The 22,082-nt window shown below is 48.7% G+C and overlaps 1 protein-coding gene across 3 annotated transcripts in view; it reads right to left on the bottom strand.

The window, feature by feature from the left end:
* Positions 1–999: 999 nt before the first annotated feature.
* Positions 1,000–22,082, bottom strand: part of PDE4B (phosphodiesterase 4B) — a 254,944-nt gene continuing 233,861 nt past the window's right edge. For 2 of the 3 annotated variants that reach the window (XM_054384442.1, XM_054384443.1), the window contains 9 exons: positions 18,472–18,565; positions 12,931–13,109; positions 11,604–11,702; positions 11,294–11,458; positions 10,208–10,307; positions 8,516–8,670; positions 8,302–8,424; positions 5,931–6,113; positions 1,000–1,365 (listed from right to left, as the gene is read on the bottom strand). In XM_054384442.1, coding sequence (XP_054240417.1) covers positions 1,000–1,365; positions 5,931–6,113; positions 8,302–8,424; positions 8,516–8,670; positions 10,208–10,307; positions 11,294–11,458; positions 11,604–11,702; positions 12,931–13,109; positions 18,472–18,565 — 1,464 coding nt within the window. Of the gene's footprint in view, positions 1,366–5,930; positions 6,114–8,301; positions 8,425–8,515; positions 8,671–10,207; positions 10,308–11,293; positions 11,459–11,603; positions 11,703–12,930; positions 13,110–18,471; positions 18,566–19,559; positions 19,608–22,082 lie in introns of those variants that run through there. The other variant, XM_054384444.1, reaches the window with a different exon arrangement.

Raw genomic sequence — 22,082 nt, 5'->3', positions numbered from 1 at the left:
TGCAGGAGGAAGAGGACGAGGAGGAGGAAGGTGGACCTAAACCTAAGGAACGATAGGCAGGAGAAACACAAATTACCCGAGCGTGCAAATTCCACTGAGCAGAGAAGCTGCCGAGGTGGGGGTGGGATGGGGGACGACAACACGAGTGTGCCAGCGCTGCCTTGCCATGTTGACTTCAGACAGGGAGCAAACTACCCTCTATCCTGCACACCACAGAAAGAAAACCCCACAGAGGAGAGAAAACACCGGTGGTTACTCCTAGCAAGCAAACAGAGATGGCATGAAGTGACCCGAAATGGGGAGGTGTGGAGAAGGACGATGGAAGTGACGCTGACCAGAGAAGATGATTACAGGTGCGGTGAGACAAACCAGACGGTTTCCTTCCCGCTGAGGCTGTCAAAAGTGAGTAACTGCAGTAAAGTGACAAGGTATTGCCCATGAAAAAAAGGAAGACTGCTTCTCATTAAGGAAGAATCAAAAGAAGGTTGTCGGTCAACTCTTGGAGACACTTCTGTTGTACTAAACCCCGTGTAGAGAAATTTACGAGACTCCTGAAAAAAGGACATGAAAGTGTTTACAAAGAAGGCACACAGGTCTGCAGACAGGTGGTCAGGTGGACAGGTTGTACATGGAGAGTTGTTCATCAGTAGTTTCTATCAGTCTAAACCAGTACAAATTCCAAAACTAACAGTAGAAAAAAAAAATTCTCTCAGTTGTGTGTCGGTCACTCTTCAGTCACCACCCCAAAGCCAGCTCCAGGCCCATGCCACGCTCTCAGCGGGCTCGAACCTCAACTCAAATCACCTGTTAATTTCCTGAGCAATCGTCAAGCGTTCACCACTAACACCACCTTCAACCCTGACTCCAATCTCAAGTAGCTGGGAAGATCTGGCAGCCGGTGTTGGGACACAGGCCTCAGACCCAGGCTGCGGGCGAGTCCACGAGACTGCCTGCAACACTCATGAAGTGTTGAAAATCCACTCACACAGGGACAGGAGATTATGTGTCCACAGGAGATGTATCTTCTGTCACAATCTCTATGTTTGCCTCCCTCTGGGCATCCTCTTCCCCTGGGTCGGCCATGCAGAGTGTCTTTGTATTGCTGAAGTAGCCGAGGCTCTCGCTGTCCTTCTCCGGCCCGTCTGAATCCTCCTCCTCCAACGTCAGTTCAAACTGGAACTTCTCCATCAGGTTCTGACAGTCCCTGCCCTGCTCCTCAAGTGGAGGAGATGGGCTCTGAGGTATCATGCTCTGGTACCAGTTCCTGTTGTCCTCCAACGTGTCCAGGATGTCCTGGGCGTCAGGTTGCACCAGGTCAGCCCACGTCTCCCATAGGGGGTGGACGATGTAGTCAATAAATCCAACCTGAGAAACACAGGAACAAGCACATTTAAGGAGAAAGGAATAGACAGGAGCAGGCAGGGTCTCAAAAGTTCAAATGCTATTAATTCATGGTTGTTACCAGCAAAACACACTCCCAGACCAAGCCAGCACTGTCCAATTGCAGACATAAACATCTGATACCCAAATCTGCTCCCACAATATTGGGCTAGGCTGACATCTCATCCAAAGCCAACCTTGGATGGAAGTTTAACTAAAATCACGAACCATCAGGAAACTTGGCAATGGAGCTGCCAATGCCAGTCCTGGCTACAGGTCTGGTTTTAAATATCTCTGTGGATGTGAGAAGTGATTGTCCCCCTGTACTGGGCACTGGTGAGGCCACACCTGAATACTGGGTTCAGTTTTGGGGCCCCCACTACAAGAAGGACATTGAGGGGCTGGAGCAGGTCCAGAGAAGGACAACCAAGCTAGTGAGGGTCTGGAGAAGAGGTCTGGTGAGTTGCAGCTGAGGGAATTGGGGTTGTTCAGCCTAGATACAAGGAGGCTGAGGGGAGACCTTCTGGCTCTCTACAACTCCCTGAAAGGAGGCTGGAGCCAGGGGGGTTTGGTCTCTTCCCCAAGGAACAAGAGGTAAGACAAGAGGAAACAGCTCAAGTTGCACCACAAGAGGTTGAGGTTGAACATGAGAAACAATTTCTTCATGAAAAGGGTTGTCAAGACCTGGAAGAGGCTGCTCAGGGCAGTGGTAGAGTCCCCATCCCTGGAGGGGTTTCAAAGCTGTGGAGATGGGGTGCTGAGTGCCATGGTTTAGTGGTGACCTGTCAGGGCTAAGGTAATGGTTGAACTTGATGATCTTAAAAGACTTTTCTAACCAAATCAGTTCTATGAATCTATACCCATTCTTACCTAGGAGCTCGAGCCCTGCCCTGCAGAAGTCAGGGTAAGCCATCACTCTGAAGACAGAACATCGCACCGAGGGGGCCTCTTGGTGCAGAGAAGCATTTAGATGATCACTGCCTCTACCCTAAGCACTGAGTACCTTTGCTGTGTCTTAAGAGTGTATTTTACCAGGCTGTGTAGTTTGTACCTAATCTGAACCGTTTCATGGTCCTGCATCTTTGAAGTTCAACATTGTGTCCAGCCCTGGGGCCCCCACCACAAGATGGGCATGGATCTGCTGGAGCAGGTCCAGAGGAAGCCATGAAAGTAGAGCACCTCTCCTACAAAGACAGGTTGAAAGAATTGGGGCTGTTCAGCCTGGAGAAGAGAAGGCTCCAGGGAGACCTTAGAGCAGCATTTCAGTATCTGAAGGGGACCACAAGGACTGCTTGGGAGGGACGTTTAAAGGACCTGTGGTGATAAAATGAGGGGCAATGGTCTAAACTGGAGCAGGGGAGATTTAGGTTGGACATTGGCAGGAAGTTCTTCACAAGGAGGGTGGTGAAATACTGGAACAGGTTGCCCAGAGATGTGGCTGACGACCCACCCCTGGAGGCATTCAAGATCAGACTTGATGGGGTCCTGAGCATCTTGATCTAGCTGGAAGTCAGCCCCTGCCAACTGCATGGGGGCTGCACAAGATCACCTGTCAGGGTCCCTTCCAACCCGATGCCATCTGTGAATCTTGAAAGTCCAGCATTTCTCCTCTACTCTGCCAAAGCAGCCACCATGTTCCTCTGTGGAGCCAGCCCAGCCAGAGCTTTTCTTTCCTTTCAGTTTGTGTTGGAAAGAGGTCAGCTCATGCCAAGAAGCACTCCTGCTGCACAGAGGCGGACAGCCCGCTGCTGGCAGTGATGTGCCCGTGGCGGAAGCAGTGCAGGTTGCAGCCTAGCCCGTCAGTCCTTCCGCCGGCTGGCACGTGAGCTCCGAGCTAAAGCATTTTTCAATTGTCTGACTAAGAGGACCTGCGTCCAGGATGGAGAAAACTGAATGGCCATGAAGAGGGTTGAAATTCTTCCTCTTTGGCTGAGTGTGTCAATTCTCTGCTCACTCCGCTGGACAGTGTTTCAGCGTGGCAGGAAAATGGCTCTCATGAGGGGCCAGACTCAATGTGCAGATGTTTGCTTTGGCCTCCTTCAGACACAACAGGATGTCAATAGAACCATTAACATTCAATTGTAACGTACTGGGGAGGCAGCTGAAACAAAAAGGTGATGAAAATTTCCTGTGAGCACATGTTCCAGAGCGCTGTTAAAGTGAAAAATACTCTAATGGTGAGCTGATGGCTTCTCCACCACCCAAAATGCTCAGGGGCTGCACAACACTGAGGCTTGGAGATCAGTCACTCCCTAACCACGTCAGTCCTTCTTTAAATAAACTTCCTAAATCATGGACTACCTGGCCAGATGGCTGAGCACTGAGCTTAAAATATGCTGATGTCTCTGGAGACTTTCAAGGCCTGCCTGGATGTGTTCATAGAATCATAGAATGGTTTAGGTTGGAAAGGGCCTTAAAGATCATCTAGTTCCAACCCCCCTGGCACTGGTAGGGACACCTTCCACTAGACCAGGTTGCTCAAGGCCACATCTGACTTGGCCTTGAACACCTCCAGGGAGGGGGCATGAACTCAATAATCTTTAGAGGTCCCTTCTAACCCCACCATTCTGTGTCTCTGTGATGTAAAGAGCCAACATCTACAGCTTTGAAATGCATGCAGTGCTTATAGGACAAGAGGAAACAGCCTCAAGCAGCACCAAGGGAGGTTTAGGCTGGCTATTAGGAAGAGCTTCTTTCCTGCAAGCGTGGTCGGGCATTGGAAGAGGCTGCCCAGAGAGGTGGTAGGGCCACCATCCCTGGAGGTGTTCAGCAGACGAGTAAGGTATGGCACTTTGGGACGCTGCGTAAGTAGCCATGGAGATGCTGGGGAGAAGGTTGGACTTGAAGATCTTAGAGTTTCCAACTTTAGTGATTCTATGATTTTATGCTTCTAATCAATTCCTTGTTCCCCTTGAGGGTGGAGCTGCCACCTTTCTGTGTGTTTGGCCATGCACCGGGATTTCCGTGGTAGCCATTTTATGCCCTTCCTGCTCTTCCTGCACAGCAGAAAGACCATGTTGAACCTCCACAAAGTGCACACGTGAAACAAAAGAATTAACTGGAGCTCAGGTGTGGAGCACATGGACATTTGCTGGCCAAGCCTGGCTGAAGGACTCATTCCTTATCAGGTTAACAAATCAGAGAGAATTTTCCAACAAAATCACCACGCGGTTGAGTGAATAATTTTGAAACCACTTGGCTTTGCCTAGAGAACATTTGGAAATAATTATCATCAATTTTGGTACTTATTCAAGTTGAAAAAGCCTTGATGATGACTTGCTGGAGTCATTTGAAAACAGCAGCCAAGACCCCATTACATAAAGATTGGAATACGTTTGGCAGACAGAAATCACCAGCTTGCTCACAGCCTAACCCAGGGAAACTTTACAGCCTGTGCTCCACACAGGTCAGAACAAGAACTGACCTTGAAATCATTTCATCTGTGAATCACAACAAGGGAGGAACCATTTAATCTCCAACAAACGCCCCCCACAGACAGCTCCTTTTAAGGTTTGATCTGCTGGAGCAGGTCCAAAGATGGGTAACAAAGCTGGTGAACGGTCTAAAGAACAAGTCCCAAGAGGAGTGACTGAGGGAGCTGGGGTTGTTTAGTCTGGAGAAGAGGAGGATGAGGGAGACCTCATTGCTCTCTACAACTACCTGAAAGGAGGTTGGAATGAGGTGGGAGTTGGCCTCTTCTCCCTAGGAACAATAGGATGAGAGGAAATGGCCTCAAGTTGCACCAAAGGAGGTGCTGGACATTAGAAGAAACTTCTTCACTAGAAGGGTTGTCAAGCCCTGGAAGAGGTTCCCCAGGGAAGTGGTGAAGTCATTGTGCCTGGAAGTGTTCAAAAACCATGTAGATGTGGTGCTGAGGGACCTGATTTAATGATGGACTTGGCACTGTTGGGTTAATGGTGGAACTCAATGATCTTGGAGGTCTTTTCCAACCAAAACAATTCAATGACTCTACTAAGTATTTCTTTGAGTTCAGCAGCACACAGCAGCTCCACCAGCCCCCTAACTTAACCAGCCAGATCAGGCACTGGACAAAGCTAGACAATGACTGACATCTAGATTTTTCCAGGGTCCTCAAGTGGATCTCAGCTTGGAGAAGCTCCTAACCCTGCAGCTTAATGGGGCTGGCACAGCTATAAATCTAACACGGGCTAGGATGTCAACAGGTTTTGGAGGTGCTAATTAAGGAAGCTGGAGGGTGCGAAGGCAGAGGAGGCGTGACAGAAGGAAGGGAGATCAGAATTGCACTTTTCAAGCCTGGGGACCCAACTTGCTCTGGAAACTGGGACACCAAGAAGACAAGAGGAGCAGACGTTTGGAAATGAGGAGATGCCAAGGGGTACACAAAGGAGTCAGAGCAGCCTGGCCAGTCTAGATAAGCTCCAGGCACAGCTGGCTGTCAGGGCTGACCAGAAGAACCCTCTGAACCGCTGGCTGCTTGCCTAACGGTGCTGGGGCGAGCAGCTGAAGTTTGTCTCCGTGCCAACAGAAGGAGCTTCGGCAGCAGCGAGCAGCAGCTCCTGGCCAGTTACCTGTGATTTCTCCACCGATGCCGTGTGTTTGTCACACATTGGGCTGATTTCCATTCCTCTTTCCCTCTCCTTGTCTCCCTGCTGGAAGAACTCCTCCATGATCCGGTCTGTCCACTGCCGGTACAGCTCCAGAGACTTGGTGGGGTTGCTCAGGTCCGCACAGTGCACCATATTGCGGAGAACCTGCAAGTAGAGCCACCAAAAACCTCAGGGAAAGCCCATGGGAAAGGAGAGAGGTTTCAAGCTGTAGCTGCATGCTCACTCCAGAACATTTCACCACAAAACTCTTCATTTATGCAGCACAGAATCATAGAATTGTTTGGGTTGGAAAAGACTTCCAAGAACATTGTGTCCAACCATCCACCCAACACCACTGTGGCCGTTAAACTACATCCCCAAGTGCCATGTCAACACATTTCTTGAACACCTCTAGGCATGGTGACTCCAGCACCTCCCTGGGCAGCCTGTTCCAATGCCTGACCACTCCTGCAGGAAAGAAACTGTTCCTAATCTCCTACCTAAACCTCCCCTGGCACATAGAAATATTCTAACATAAAACAATAACAGCCCCTAGAAATACGAGCAAGCCAGCATCCCCATGGAGGAGACCAGCAGCTGCTGTCTGCTTCAGGAGCAAAACGTACTGAACGTGTGTCAGACAACTCCGTATTTAGAAGGGGGTGCAGTTGTGCTGATGTCAATGACCTCACACAGGCTTGTTTTTGCATGCAGGTGCTTCCCACCAGTCACATTGTATTTCCATGCTCTCAGATGGTTAAATGCTCCTGCTTCACTCCATGAGACCCTACCTGGAGTATTATATCCAGTTCTGGCACCTTTCAACACAAGAAGGACATGGAACTGTTGGAGCAGGGCCAGAGGAGGTCACAAAGATGATCAAGGGCTGGAGCACCTCCCCTGTGGCTGAAAGAGTTGGGGCTGTTCAGCCTGGAGAAAGGAAGGCTCCAGAGAGACCTTTATAGCCACCTTTCCAGTACCTGAAGGAGGGATACAGGAGAGCTGGGGAGGGACTTTTTACAAGGATTTGTAGTAACCCTTTTTCCAAGGGTTTGTAAGGACAAGGGGCAATGGCTTTGAGCTGGAGGAGGGCAGATTTAGACTGGAGATTAGGAAGAAATTCTTTCCAGTGCAGGTGGTGAGACACTGGAACAGGTTGCCCAGGGAGGTTGTGGATGCCCCTGGAGATGTTCAAGGCCATGTTGGCTGAGGCCTTGAGCAACCTGCTCTAGTGGAAGGTGTCCCTGCCCATGGCAGGGGGGTTGGAACTGGATGATCTTTAAAGTCCCTTCCAACCCAAACCAGTCAGTGATTCTACACATGCCAGAAGAATGAGCCTGCCTAGCTGTGGCTGGAAAGATTTAGACAGCAAGGGGGTGACCTGCTTTAACATCAGGAGTCTTAAATAAAAACGTTAAGGGGATTTCTCCCAGGAGTCTGCTCTGAAGAAGCTGGCTAGGAGGGTGGAGAGAAGATCAGGATGTATCTTGTCCTACTAACTGCATAACCCTGTTCCACTTTGCTTTTTAATTTCTGTAAATCAAGGATTAGATTACAGAGGGAAGAGGTTGTACCTCACTCACTGCAGCTCAGCCTCCAAGTTGCTTTAGGTAAGGAGCTGCACATTAAACTCTTGCAACCTCACAATCCTGTAACAACCTCACTGTGCTCCACCAAGAGGCAGGGAAGAAGCAAGGAAATTCAGGAGCCCTCAAAACCTCAGCCTTAGAGATGAAGGTCAGAGGGCTGTGCATGCTTGCAGCTTCATGATGTTAACAACATCATCCCCTTTACCTAAAAGGTATGGGACCACCCTGTGCCTCTTAAAAACACAGACTGAGTTGGGTTGGACCTTTAAAGGTTATCCAGTCCCATCCCCTGCAGTCAGCAGGGACAGCTGCAACTAGAGCAGGTTGCTCACAGCCCCAAACAACATGAACTGGAATGGTTTCTGGAATGGGGCATCTACCACCTCTCTGGGCAACCTGGGACAGGGTCCCACCTCCCTCATCATAAAAAACTTTCTCCCTTCTCTCCAGTCTGAATGCCCCTTTTTGAATTCAAACCATCACCCCTTGTCCTGTCACAACAGGCTCTGCTCAAAAGTCTGTCCTCAGCTTTCTGATCAGCCCCTTTAAGCACTGAAAGGCCACCAGAAGCCTTCCCTTCTCCAGGCTGAACAACTCCATCTTTCCCAGCCTTTCTTCATATGAGAGGTGCTGCAAATCACTGCTGAAAATTTAGGTCAGCAGCTTCTATTTATGGTCTCTGTAAATGCCAGAGTGAAAACAGGAGTGTGGCTTCCTCAATCCTGAACAAAACACACAGAGAGCAGGAACCATGGCTGACCTACCTGTATCCTGTCTGTGTAGTTGTCCAGAAGGAGGACTCCTGAACTGGTCACTTTCTTGGTTTCCACCATAGTCTTCAGGTCAGCTAACAGGCTCATATGCTTGGACATATCTGTTGCCAATACCTTTAGAGAAGAGAGAAGAGGATCTCAGTATGGACAACCAGAGAGAGAAGCTGGTGTTTGAGAAGAGGAGCAGGCTGTGTGCAGCTCATACCATGTCAATCACCATCTTCCTGAGTGTCTGACGCTGCTTCTTGGTCAGGTTCTGGAAGATGTCACAGTGCTCCTCTTGAAGCAGTTTGAAGCCCACAGCCAGATGGTGGTTCTCCAAGACAGACTCATCGTTGTACATCAGGGCTAGTTCAGAATCTAGCAAAGAAACACAACTATGTGACTCCAGTAGGTGGGCTGACATAGAGAACCATAGAATTGTTTAGGTTGGAAAGCCCTCTAAGACCATCCAGTCCAACCCTAAACCCATCGCTACCACAGCCATTAAACCATGTCCAAAAGTGCCAGGTCCACATGTTTCTTGACTCCACCACCTCCCTGGCCAGCCTGTTCCAATGCCTGACCATTCTTGCAGGAAAGAAATTTGTCCCAATATCCAAGCTAAACCTCCCCTGGCACAATTCCAGGCCATCTCCTCTTGTCCTATCACCTGATTCCAGGGAGAAAAGACCAACCCCCACCTGGCTCCAACCTCCTTTTGGGGAGTTGTAGAGAGCCAGAAGGTCTTCCCTCAGCCTCCTTGTGTCCAGGCTGAACAACCCCAGTTCCCTCAGCTGCTCCTCACCAGACCTTCTCTCCGGACCCTTCACCAGCTTCATTGCCCTTCTCTGGACCTGCTCCAGCCCCTCAATGTCTTTCTTGGAGCAAGGGGCCCAAACCTGAATCCAGACCTTAAGGTGTGGCCTCAGCAGTGCCCAGTACAGGAGGGACAATCCCTTCCCTGCTCCTGCTGGCCACACTATCTATTGCTGATCCAAGCCAGAATGCTGGTGGCCTTCTTGGTCACCTGAGCAGACTGTTGGCTCATCTTCAGTCACTGTCAAACAACACCCCTAGGTTGTTCTGTGCTGGGTAGTTCCCAGTCACTCTGCCTCACACCTGGAACATTCATGGAGTAGTTGTGACCCAGCACTTCGCTTTGTTAAACATGATACAAGTGACCTCAGCCCATCGATGCAGCCTGGACAGATCCCTGTGCAGAACCTTCCTACCCTCCAGCAGACCAACACTCCCACCCAATTTAGTGTCATCGTGGCCTTCAGAATCAGTGACAACAGAAGAGCATGAATCCTCAAAACACCTCCCCAGAAAAACCAATGCAATATTTTGGAATCAAGACCAGGCCCAGCCTGTTGCAGAGCACAGAGTGAACCACAACATTTAGGTTTCTCGTTATCAATGGCATTACTTATCTTAGAGTAAGGATGGAATTTGCAATCAGGAGTAGAAATAGGAGGAACATTGACAGGATTAAAGGGCTCTTTGCAAGTTCATAGATTCATAGAATGGTTTGGGTTAGAAGGGACCTTAAAGATCATCTAGTTCTAACTCCCCTGCCATGGGCAGGGACACCTTCCACTAGCCCAGGTTGCTCAAGGCTTCATTGAGCCTGACCTTGAACACCTCCAGGGAGGGAGCATCCACAACCTCCCTGGGCAACCTGTTCCAGTGTCTCACCACCCTCACTGTAAATTGTGCTGCAGCAGCAGCTTCCTTTGTGAGGAATTTCACTTCATTCATTGCTTTATTGCAAATCACCCAACTGGTTTACTGCAGAGTATTCTGAAAAACCAATGCAGGCATAATCTGTGAGCTTGCTGTCATGCAAAATGCATTTCCATGAGTTGCCCAAGCTTGCAGGTGAAGTTATTGCTGTATGAGAAGCAAAACTCACTTGTATTAATGAGAAATTGATTGGAGACCCCAGGATGATCCACGTCATGGATTGCAGCTGCAAAAATGGCAGCAAGGATTTCCAAATCAGTGAAGACAGCCTAGGAAGGAGCAAAGGGATTGGTCAGAAACATTTTCTCCCTCAACAGTTTGGGAGGCTGATTTAAAGAAACTCTGCTTTGTAAACTACTCTTCTGAGGACAAGGCATTTATTCAGAGGCAATGTCTACAAGCAGTATGTGCTCTTTGAGACTGCAGACTCCCAGCATGGTGGGGGTTGAAAGGAACCCCTGGGGATCATCCAGTCCAACCCCCTTACTAAAGCAGGGGCACCCTCAGCAGCTTGCCTAGCATCACAGTAGCCAGCTGGGTTTGGAAGCTCTCCAGAGAAGGAGAGTCCACAACCTCCAGCACCCTCACACCAAAGAAGTTTCTCCTCCTGTTCAGAACCTCCTGGGTTCCAGTTTGTGCCCATTACTCCTTGACCTGTCCCTAGCACCTCTCAGAAGGGTCTGGTCCCATCCTCTTGTCCCCCATAGGTCCTTTAGCTCTTGGTGATCTAAAGATCCCCTCTGGGGCTGCTCTTCTGCAGGCTCACCAGCCCCAGGTCTCTCAGCCTTTCCCCCTCAAAGAGATGCTCCAGGCCCCTCAGTACCTTCATTGCTTCCACTGGACTCTCTCCAGTAGTTCCCAGTAGTTCCCAGTCTCTCTTGAACTGGGGAGCCCAGAACTGGACCCAGTACTCCAGATAAGGCCTCACCAGGGCAGAGTATAATGGGAGGAGAACCTCACTTGACCTGCTGGTCACACTTTTCTCCGCGTACCCTAGGAGACTATTTGCCTTCTTAGCCATGAGGGCACATTGGTGGCTCCAAATGAAAACAAAAGATGCCACAAAGACTCTACAGGCAAAGCTGCTGCTCAAACTTCTTCATGTTGATCTCCCTGGCAGTAAAGTGAGCCCTCAGAAGATCCATCAGCACTCTGCTGGTGAGCAGCTCAGCTAAGTGTTTTCTCCTTTGTGCTCATGGGTGCTGTGGTGCTTTCAAGCATGACAACTGCCCTTGGCTCAAACTAGGTAACTCACATCCAGTGCAGGGGTAGAGAGCAGAACATGGGTGGACTGGGCAACATCAGCAGCATGGAGGCTGTTGTGGTAAGCCACGTCTGAGTGGTAGTGGTCTTCCAGCGTCATCATGTACGTCACAAACGTGTCTGATGAGATCTTGAAGGTTTTCAGCAGATCTCGCTCCTGGATAATAAATGGCACAAGAACATAAGCAGAGATCACGTAAGGATGGGCTGCTGTAGAAGGTGACAAACCAGAGAGCAGTGAAAATTTCAACAAGTGTTGCAAAAAAGCAGAAGCCATCAAACATGAGGAGGAGAAGACGGACCTGAAATATGGCGTACATGATGCAGGTGAGCGGCCGGTTGTGGGAGTACCTCGCCACGTTGAAGATGTTGAGGCCCCACTTATTCAGATCTTCCAGTTCCTTTGGAAAGAGACAAAAAGACAGCAGGTACATTTTATTCCAGACAGTTCTGCATCCAGTTGTGTGGAGGGGCGTGGGTTAGTGGTAGTGCCTTAGCAGTAGTGAGTGGTGGGATGGTGAGCTGTAGGTGAGCGGTTGGGCTTGATGATCACAGGCTCACAGGATGTTAGGGGTTGGAAGGGACCTTTGAAGATCATCAAGTCCAACCCCCCCATCAGAGCAGGACTGTAGAATCCTGCATAGGTCACACAGGAACACATCCAGATGAGTCTGGAAAGTCTCCAGAGAAGCAGACCCCACAAGCTCCCTTGGGGAGCCTGTTCCAGTGCTCTGTGACCCTCACAGTGAAGAAGTTCTTCCTCATGTTGAGGTGGAACCTCCTGTGCTGGAGTTTATATCCATTACCCCTCTCAAAGGTCTCTTCCAGCCTCAACAGTTCTATGTTTCTGTGATTTATCTCTTGCAGCACGTCCTCTGCCCTTTCCCAAGCATTTAAAAAGATGTAAATTTAATCTTCATCATTGTAATTATGTACTTAACAAATTACATGAACACAAAGTAACCCTGAAGGGCTGAAGCCAAAGCACTTGTGCGAGGAGATGACATTTCTCTGTGTGGCTGGGGAATGATTTGTGATGAGTCTTTCCAGGTTGCTCTGAATAGACACAAAGGCCCCACAACCACTTTTCTGGGCACAGTATTGTTGCAGGTCTTTGATAATTGTTCTCCTCAGGCCTCACCACATTCATAGACTCATTGAATGGTTTAGGTTAGAAGGGACCTTAAAGATCACCTAGTTCCAACCCCCCTGCCATGGACAGGGACACCTCCCACTAGAACAGGTTGCTCAAGGCCTCATCCAACCTGGCCTTGAACACCTCCAGGGAGGGGGCATCCACAATTTCCCTGGGTAACCTTTTCCAGTGTCTCATCATGCTCATGGAGAACAATTTCTTCCTTATCTCCAGTCTAAATCTGCCCTCCTCCAGCTTCAACCCATTGCCCCTCATCCTATCACTACAAGCCCTTTGTAAAAAGTCCTCCCTCTCTTTCCTGTAGCCCCCTTCAGGAATTTATGAACATAAAATATGCTATTGGGGTCTGACACCATTAACTACAGCACTTGGAATGGCTACACCACTTCAGGAATACCAATTCCAGTCCACCCAGCCAGTCCAAGCTGGTATTACCATACCAGTTCCCCCAGAAGAGCAAGAAGCTGTCATACCTTGGCCAGATGGTCCTCCTTTTCTGTTTTGACACCAAATCGTGAGATGCTGGTGTTATTTAAGCTTGAACTGTGCATTAGTTTTTTCACTCCACTGATCTGTGTCATGAGCTGCTGCTTTTTCTTCTTCTCTCTGTCTTTCTGAGTGGGAGAAGGAATCTCCACATCATTCTGCTTGTCTGTAACAAATAAAGGTGAAATGAGTCAACGTCGTTTGCAGGATGAGCACCCATCACACCCCTCCAAACCCAACCCTTGGCTTTGCTGACTGCATGGCTCTGCACACCAGTTCAAACCCTTGTGCTTCTGCAGAGTCATAGAATGGGTTGGGTTGGAAGGGACCTTAAAGATCATCTAGCTCCAACCACCCTGCCATGGGCAGGGACACCTTCCACTAGACCCAGTTGATCAAGGTCCAGCCCACCCTGGCTTTGAACACCTCCAGGAAAGGGGTCTTCTCTTAGCTTTGGGACCAAACTGAATCAAAATCCAAGCAGAACAGTCACACAACCTCTGTGTGCCCTCTGCAAGAGCCTTCCCACTGAGCCCTGTTGGGATATGAAGCACCAGGCTGCTTTCACTATAGACATTGTTAAGATACATCACTTGGGACAGGGCAGATGTCCAGGAGCATGAAGTTCTGCTTATGGCTACATCTCAGTTGATTTTTATTACCTATTTTCAGGAAACTTAGATTAGACATTAGGAAGAAATTCTTTCCAGTGAGGGTAGTGAGACACTGGAACAGGTTGCCCAGGGAGGTTTTTGATGCCTCCCAGGCCAGGCTGGATGAGGCCTTGAGCAACCTGGGATAGTGGAAGGTGTCCCTGCCCACGGCAAAGGGGTTGGAACTAGATGATCTTTAAGGTCCCTTCCAACCCAACCCATTCTATGATTAGGGCCAAATCTATCTCCAAACTTCCTGCTCTTCAAACACCATCCCAGTACCAAACTGGTGTCACTGACCATTAGCAAAGATTTGCCTTTTACCAATACCTCTAGAAAAGCCTCCAATGCACAGCCCGTGCTCAGGGCCAGCAAGAATGTTCCTGCACGTCAAGGAGGTACCTCCTGGGGCACAGACATGGCTGTGGAGGTGTGTCAGATAAACAAACCCCTCCACATATCCTACTGACTGCCCTTCCAACTGCTTCATTTGCTGCATTAAAACACATCCAGTGGTTCATTACTTTCACCTTACAAATTTTTGAATGAACTTTTACCAGAGGTTACTGCAACCTCCTTGCACCTTTGACTCTCTGAGGACCTCTGGAGGGCACAGGCATGGAGCCATTAGTTACTTTTGCCTTGGCTTAATTAAAAATCTCTGAAATCAGAATTAGCAGCTTGCCTGCACCACAGCAATTAAGGAGGAAGGCATTATTCACAGGCACAGTCAGGCTGACATCAGTGGGTGTTTCCCTGGTGTGTTTTTGCTGCACAACAGAAGGATTTTCCTCTCCATAATCTCCTTAGCCATGACTAACATGAGGGCAGCGTCAAAGGGATATTCTGGAACAGAAAATCTCTGATTTCTTAACTCCTGGCCCTGTGGTGGTGGCAGTGGCAATATGCCTCACCCCTTAGGAAAGGGCATGTGCTGAAAGGTCAGAGAATCAGAGAACCGTAGAATTGTTTGGGCTGGAAAAGACCTCTAAGATCACCAACTCCAACCATCAACCCAACACCACCATGGCCACTAAACCATGACAAACAGTGCCATATCTACACGTTTCTTGAACACCTCCAGGGATGGTGACTCCACCACCTCCCTGGGCAGCCTGTTCCAACACCTGATCGCTCTTGAAGGAAAGAAATTTTTCCTAATCTCCAACCTAAGCCCCCCCAGCACCATTTCAGACCATTTCCTCTCGTTCTACTATCCAATACCAGGGAGAAGAGACCAACCCCCACCTCAATCCAACCTCCTTTCAGGGAGTTGTGGAGAGATAATCATGGTCCTCCCCATTTGTGGGATGTGGGCAGTGCTTTTCAGTTCTGTCCTTTATATGGATCCAAAGCTGGTGTCCTTAGTCTCACTGACTAAAACATGACTGCAGGGTTGGCTTCTCTGCAGAGGACATTGCTTCTTCCTGCCTTCCTCTGGTTATTTAATAAAGTCATAGAATCCCAGAATTCCAGCATGGAGGGGGTTGGAAGGAACCTCTGGACATCATCCAGTCCAAGCACCTGCTAAAGCAGGGACACCCACAGCAGCTTGCCCAGCATCACAATGCCCAGCTGGCTTTGGAAGTTCTCCAGAGAGGGAGACTCCACAACCTCTCTGGGCAGCCTGCTCCAGGCCTCCAGCACACTCACACCAAACAAGTTTCTCCTTCTGTTCAGGCGGAACCTCCTGAGTTCCACTTTGTGCCCATTGCCCCTTGTCCTGTCCCTGGGCACCACTGGGAAGAGCCTGCCTCCCTCCATCCTCCTGTCCCCCATAGGTCTTTTAGCTCTTGCTGAGCATTGCTCAGCTCCCCTCTGGGGCTGCTCTTCTGCAGGCTCACCAGCCCCAGGGCTCTCAGCCTTTCCTCCTCACAGAGATGTTCCAGGCCCCTCAGCATCTTTGGAGACTACATTGGACTCTCCCCAGTAGATCCTTGTTCCTTTTGACTGGGGAGGCCAGAACTGGACTCAGTAGTCCAGAGGTAGTCTCACTGGGTCAGAGTAGAGGGAGAGAAGCTTCCTCAACCTGATAGCCACCCTCTTCCTCATGCACTCCATGAAGTCAAGAGATTGAATGAAGTCACAGGCTCTGGTTTAATATCTGTACACTATGGCCACAGTTTGGAGCTCAGTAAGTGTCTTATCCTTGTATTTCCTTTTGGTTCTTCAGCTTCCTTAGCTGTAGACTGAGTTTAATTTTTGTGTTCATTTAATTTTAAACTGAATTTCAGAGGGGAAAAACCAATTCACAGAGCTGTAACTGCACGACTTCACAAACAGCTTCAGGGGCCCGTGGAAAGCTTGGCTCAGTTCTTCTCCATGGCAGCAATCAAGTGGCAATCTGGAGAGCCTGCAGCACTCTGCTTTACAAGATGGCCTCATGTGGTTGAGTGGCCCTCACAGTGCCACAGCATGGTGAGGATGTCACCATCACAGAGCATGTGAGGAGCAGCAGAAGAGGAATGAACAAGACCATTATAAATATCTAAAGGACAGGAATCAAGAGGATGAGGCCAGACTCTTCTCAGTGGTGCCCACTGACAGGAAAAGGGACAATGGGCACAAAGTGGAACCCAGGAGGTTCCACCTGAACAGGAGGAGAAACTTCTTTGGTGTGAGGCTGCTGGAACCCTAGAGCAGGCTGCCCAGAGAGGTTGTGGAGTCTCCTTCTCTGGAGAGCTTCCAAACCCAGGTGGGCATTGTGATGATGGGCAAGCTGCTGTGGGTGCTGTGGGACTGGATGATCTCCAGGGGTCTCTTCCAACACCCACCATGCTGGGATTCTGCAAGCTCAATGGAAATGCAGTTACCTGACCCAGCCCCAGTACAGGGAATCACACAAAACCATTAGCATCAGGTGATGAGTCCCTGTGAGACACTCCAGAAACGGGAGTATATTTGCAGGGTTCCAGTTTTCTGTCAGGTGCATTAGGTACCACATTGGGCACTTCTGCTGCAGGGCTTCCACTCCAGAGCTACATGCAAGAGCCACTGGCAAGAGCTGATGAGGCCTTGAGCAACCTGGCCTAGTGGAAGGTGTCCCTCCCCATGGCAGGGAGGTTGAAACTAGATGATCTTCGAGGTCCCTTTTCCAACCCAAAGCATTCTGTGATTCAATGAATGTATGAACAACAAACACCCTGAAGATGCCATGGTGATCACACTCCCTGGCATGCTGTGTATGGTCCAGGCTCCTCTGCTGCCTGCTAGGCAGCCTTCCTTCTGTTGCCTGGATTATTTCATGCCCTGGATGTCATGGTTAAGCTGAGCAATCAGAGGGCCAGTGGATTCCCACAAAGCAGCTACAGACTTCAATGGATTAGTAATGATGGGATGTGGCCTACATGCAGACAGAGGTTCCAGCTGCAGCTATGGAAATGACTTTAAAATCCCTTCATGGGAAAAACTGTGTCACACAAGGAATGCCTTCTGGGTCACCTTCACTGCAGGGCATGAGTCCTCCCTGAGCTCCAGCATCCCACAGACACTCAGCAGCATTTGAAGCTGTTGGGACTCAGAGGTATGTGGTGGTCTCGGGTTGATGGTTAGACTCTATGATCTTGGAGGTCTTTTCCAACTGAAACAATTCTATGATTCTGTGCACAGAAGGCTCCCGTGCTAAGCTTTGATTTATATGCAAATGGTCACAAAGTTTAGATTTTAGAATGAGAATTAGGACAGTTGCTTGAAAACATAGAAAAGGACATGTTCATAACAGGGATTGGAACCCCTCTGCTCTGAGGACAGGCTGAGAAAGTTGGGGTTGTTCAGTCTGGGGAAGTCTCTAGGGCGACCTCCTGGTGGCCTTTCAGGACTTAAAGAAGCCAAGAAGAAAGCTTTGTCCTCACAGAGGATGTGGAGGATTGATTTATGCAGTAGTCCTATGAGCTCCAACAAACCTGTAAGATGTAAAATAGAGCAGAACTGGGAGTTCTCAGCATGAAAAGGACATTAACCTCCTGGAGCAGGGCTAGAGGAGTCTACAAAAATGCTCTGAGGGCTGGAACCACTCTTCTGTGAGGCCAGGCTGAGAGTGCTGGGGTTATTCAGCCTGGAGAAGAAGAGGCTCTAGGGAGACCTTCTGGTGGCCTTTCAGTGCTTAAAGGGGTCAAAAAGAAAGCTGGGGAAAGAATTTTGAGGAGGGCCCCTTGTGACAGGACAAGAGGTGATGGTTTGAACTAAAAGAGACTAGAGAGAAGGAAAAGATTTTTTATTCTGAGGGTGGTGAGACCCTGTCCCAGGTTGCCCAGAGAGGTAGCAGATGCTCCATTCCTGGCACATTTCAGGTCAGGTTGTTTGGGGCTCTGAGCAACCTGCTCTAGCTGCAGCTGTCCCTGCTTGCTGCAGGGGGGTTGGACGAGGTGACCTTTAAAAGTCCCTTCTAACTCAAACCAGTCTGTGATGCTATGAAAATATTCTCTTTATTCTGACTTGTAGAGCAAAAGGAGTAGCCAGATAACATCTGAAATGTCCGGGCTGATCCTGCATATCTGCAGCCTGGCTCTGAAGGGGGAGTCTGCAGCTGGCAGAGGCAGTAGTTGCAAAGATGAGAGCATGCAGCTGGGCTCGTGTGACTTTGTCCTTTATGTAAGGTCAACACAAACCTCAAATATTGCATAACACAGCTACCAGGAGCTCCACTCCACCACAGCAGCACAAGCTTTTGATCTGCAGCAGGCATTCTGTGGACAGCCTTATTCAGTCACCGTCTTATTTTCCTCCCCACATCCATTTTGAAAGTGAAAAACGGCAACATTTAAACGATTTTCTGCCCCAAAGGAAAACAGAGCACAAGTATTGACTTGGTGGGTATTAGGCTGCTGTTAATCCTTCTCTTTGAGTCAACCAAAAGCTTGGGATGGGATTCCTTACCCAGGAAGGTGTTGGAAATGTACTCGGACACCTGGTTGCCGGAGCGGCTCATCTCGGAGAGGTGTGTCAGCTCCCGGTTCAGCATCCTCTTGAACTGGGAGGGGAAGAGCAGAGAGACAAAGATGGCATTTTTCTGAATGCTGTTCCATGCTCAGGCAGCTTTATCACCACAGACAGGATGTGAAAAAAAGCAGAATTCTGAAGATACTTAGAATGGAGTCAGTCACATATGGTTTCATTTAGAGGCTGCTCAGCCACTAGCACGACCAGATATTTCTTTTCACTACCCTTAAACTCTTTAAGGTTCATCTCCTCCAAAGATGCATTTTTACTTTTCACTGCCACAAAGGAGAAGACAACATCCCAGCTCCTCTCTCAGATTCTCATATTGCTTTTTATATCCCCACATCTTGCAACCTTTTGTTCTCAATTGCCCAAGTTTGCTCTGTTTTGAATTATGTAAGGAAAAGACAATTCCTTATGCCCAGAACAGAAGAGAAATATGCCATAAATCTGAAAATCTGGCAGGAAGAAAAGGTAGGATTTGACCATTTTCCCCTCCTAGATACACACTCTATGAACCTTTCTGATTTTCTCATCACACATTTTCATTGCTGCATCATTTCATCCCAAGGAGAAAAAAAAATAAAAAGGCACATACATGCACACCCCATGCACAGGACATGTTTTATCTCTTAGCACACAGAAATAAGCATTTTAAAAGCAAGTTTTCCTGGGAGAGGTTTTACCCAAGCAATACAGCACTGAAAAGAAGTCATTTATAAGCCCTAGCACAAACTCTAAGTCATTAAAAGCCTTAGCACAAAATTTAAGTCATTTAGAAACCTTAGCAGAAAAATTAAGTCATTTATAAGCCCTAGCACAAAAAAATAACTTATTTATCACCAAAAAAAAAGTCATTTATAAGCCTTAGCATAAGAATGAAGTCATATAGCACACAAAAAAAAAGTCATTTATGAGCCTTAGCACCAAAAATTCAATCATATAGCACAAAAAAAGAAGGAGTAATTTATAAGCTTCAGCACAAAAATGAAGTCATTTATAAACCTTCAGGATTGAAAACCCACCTTAATATAACCCCAGGATACAGACAGCAAATAGTTTGCTTCAGGCATTTTGGAAACCTCCACGCCACCGTTGTCTGCAAATCCTCACGGAGAAGTCACCGGGCAAGCTCCTGGGACACACCAACACCCCCTGAACCCCACCCCCCACACCTTCCCTTGTCCAGAAAGGTAAAAAAAAAAAAAAAGCAACCCCAAAACTCAGCCTTCTCAAAGCTTGAGATCCCCCAAAGCCCAGCAGTTGCTAATCCCAGACAAAGCCAAGCTTGGCAAGAGCATCTTTGCAGAGAAGCTGCCCGTGGGTGTTATTTGATGGCTGGAGAGAAGACTGCAAGCAGGGATTGCACGAAGAAACCAGAACTAATCCCAACGTGTACTGCTCAGCTGGCTGGAAGCACTTATGAATTATGGATCCTCCTGCTTGCTTCCTTGGCTGAAGGGGGGTCCCCTCTCTGCAGCAGCCTTGCTCAGCTGAGCTGCAGCGCACAAAAATGCTGCTGCTGCTGCTGCTATCGGAGGGGTTGCCAGCTTCAGGAACACAGCCATCTTTTGATGGAGGAAGATTAAAATGGAGGGAGAAGCTCTGTGCATATTTAAATAAGGGGGGGGGGAAATGCAGCAGGCTGGGGTTTGTTTTTTGTTTGTTTTGTTTTGTTTTGAATCCCTTGCTGCTATGTTTTAACCCTTTTCACTGCAGAGACTGAGCATTTTCAAAGCAAGAATTCACAGATAGCTTTTTAAAAGCCTCATTTTTCACTTTCTTCAGGGTACTGTAAATTTCCCCCTCCCCCCCCTTAAAGGGCAAAATGAAGCCATGGAGCAAAATATATCTTCACGCAAAGTAGAATTATTTTTCAGGCATAAACCTTAAATCTGTAAATCAGCCTGCAATTCATGATTTTTTTTTTCTTGCAAGAGCATATTTCAAGATTTAATCCTAGATTTGTGTTTTAAATAGAAATTAGGAAGCTGTAGCTGCTCTTTGAGCCAAGATTTAGTCCTTGATTTGTGTTTTAAGCTGAAATTAGGAAGCTGTAGCTGTCCTTTCAGCCCAGATTTAATCCTTGGTTTGTGTTTGAAGCTGCAGTTCAGAAGCTGCCCTTTTAGCATCAATTCAGAAGGAGATCTCCTTGTGCTGTGAGTGTCACACAGATGCCAGCAAGGAACCACCACTCATGTCCAGCATCCACCCAGCCTTAGGATGTCCTTGGTGACTGCTGGCTGCAATATGCCACATGACAGCAGCCAGGGCTCCCAAACCCAAATGCCATCTCTGGACTCAAATGATTTCCTTCCTCCAGCAGCCTCATTTGGTGTGACATCATGGGGCTGGGAGGCACAGGGCATGGGGGGCAGTTGTGCTGCATTACAGCCCTGTCCCTGCTGCAAGAGGTGATGGGGAGGGACAGGCAGAGCCCACATACAGCCCATAGCTCCCTGTCTGGACCAGCACTAAGCACCACAAACATCATTCCTGGCTGGCCAGCCATAGTCCAGCCACTGGCTCAGCATAGCCAGGCGGGAATCCTGACTTCTGCTCAGCCTTCTGCCAGAAGAATCACACAGAGCAAATGAGGTTGTGAACCCACCTTCTTCTCTCTTTAACTTTGTGATTATCAGAGGTGGAAACCTGATGTCACCTCACTTATACCACCTGTATGGACCAACGATGGGTGCTACCTGCTTGGGCTCTGCCACCACCATCTCTGCAGTCTTCTCCTGCAGCAACCTGCCAGTGTGAACGTCACACAGCAAGGCCTCACTCTCTGGATTACTCAACCAGTTTAAATTCTGTCTCATGGGATATGGGCAGGATGGGAAGGATTCCATCTCAAGGGATATGGGCAGGAGACAAAAGTGAAGGATGCCTTCTCATGGGATATGGACAGGAAACAAAAGTGAAGGATTCCATCTCAAGGGGTATGGGCAGGAGACAGAAGTGAAGGATGCCTTCTCATGGGATATGGACAGGAGACAAAAGTGAAGGATTCCATCTTAAGGGATATGGGCAGGAGACAGAAGTGAAGGATGCCTTCTCATGGGATACGGACAGGAGACAGATGGGAAGGATGCCTTCTCACGGGACACAAGCAGAAGCAGGATGTGAAGGATGCCATCTCATGGGATACAGACAGAAGAGGGATGTGAAGGATGCTGGCTGCCCAGGAGAGCATCCCTCAGAGCTGGGTCATGGGCTAGGTCTCCACTGAACTTCATGTAAAACAAGAGGGACAAAAGCCTTTCTGAAACTCCTAAGAGAACCCTTGGTGACAGGGAATGGGTGGCAGTGAGACTGAAAGGCAAGAGGAAGGCTGTGGGAGGAGGAGAGGAGAGCTCTGACCCACTCATTCCTCACAGTGACATACTTCCACCGGTCACAAGCAGCAGCCACCAACATGTGAGCACTCCCACAGCCTCACAGTGAAGCATGTGTTGAAACAGCTCCCTGGATCGAGGCCTTTATGCTTCCAAGGAAAACACCATCACCAGCTGATCATGCAAAGAGCTTTTCAGCAAGGCTGAATC

Source organism: Indicator indicator, chromosome 10 (assembly GCF_027791375.1).
Source record: "Indicator indicator isolate 239-I01 chromosome 10, UM_Iind_1.1, whole genome shotgun sequence".
Lineage (NCBI taxonomy): Eukaryota > Metazoa > Chordata > Aves > Piciformes > Indicatoridae > Indicator > Indicator indicator.
Note: the sequence above shows the minus strand (reverse complement) of the source record. Positions and strands in the feature narration are given on the sequence as shown.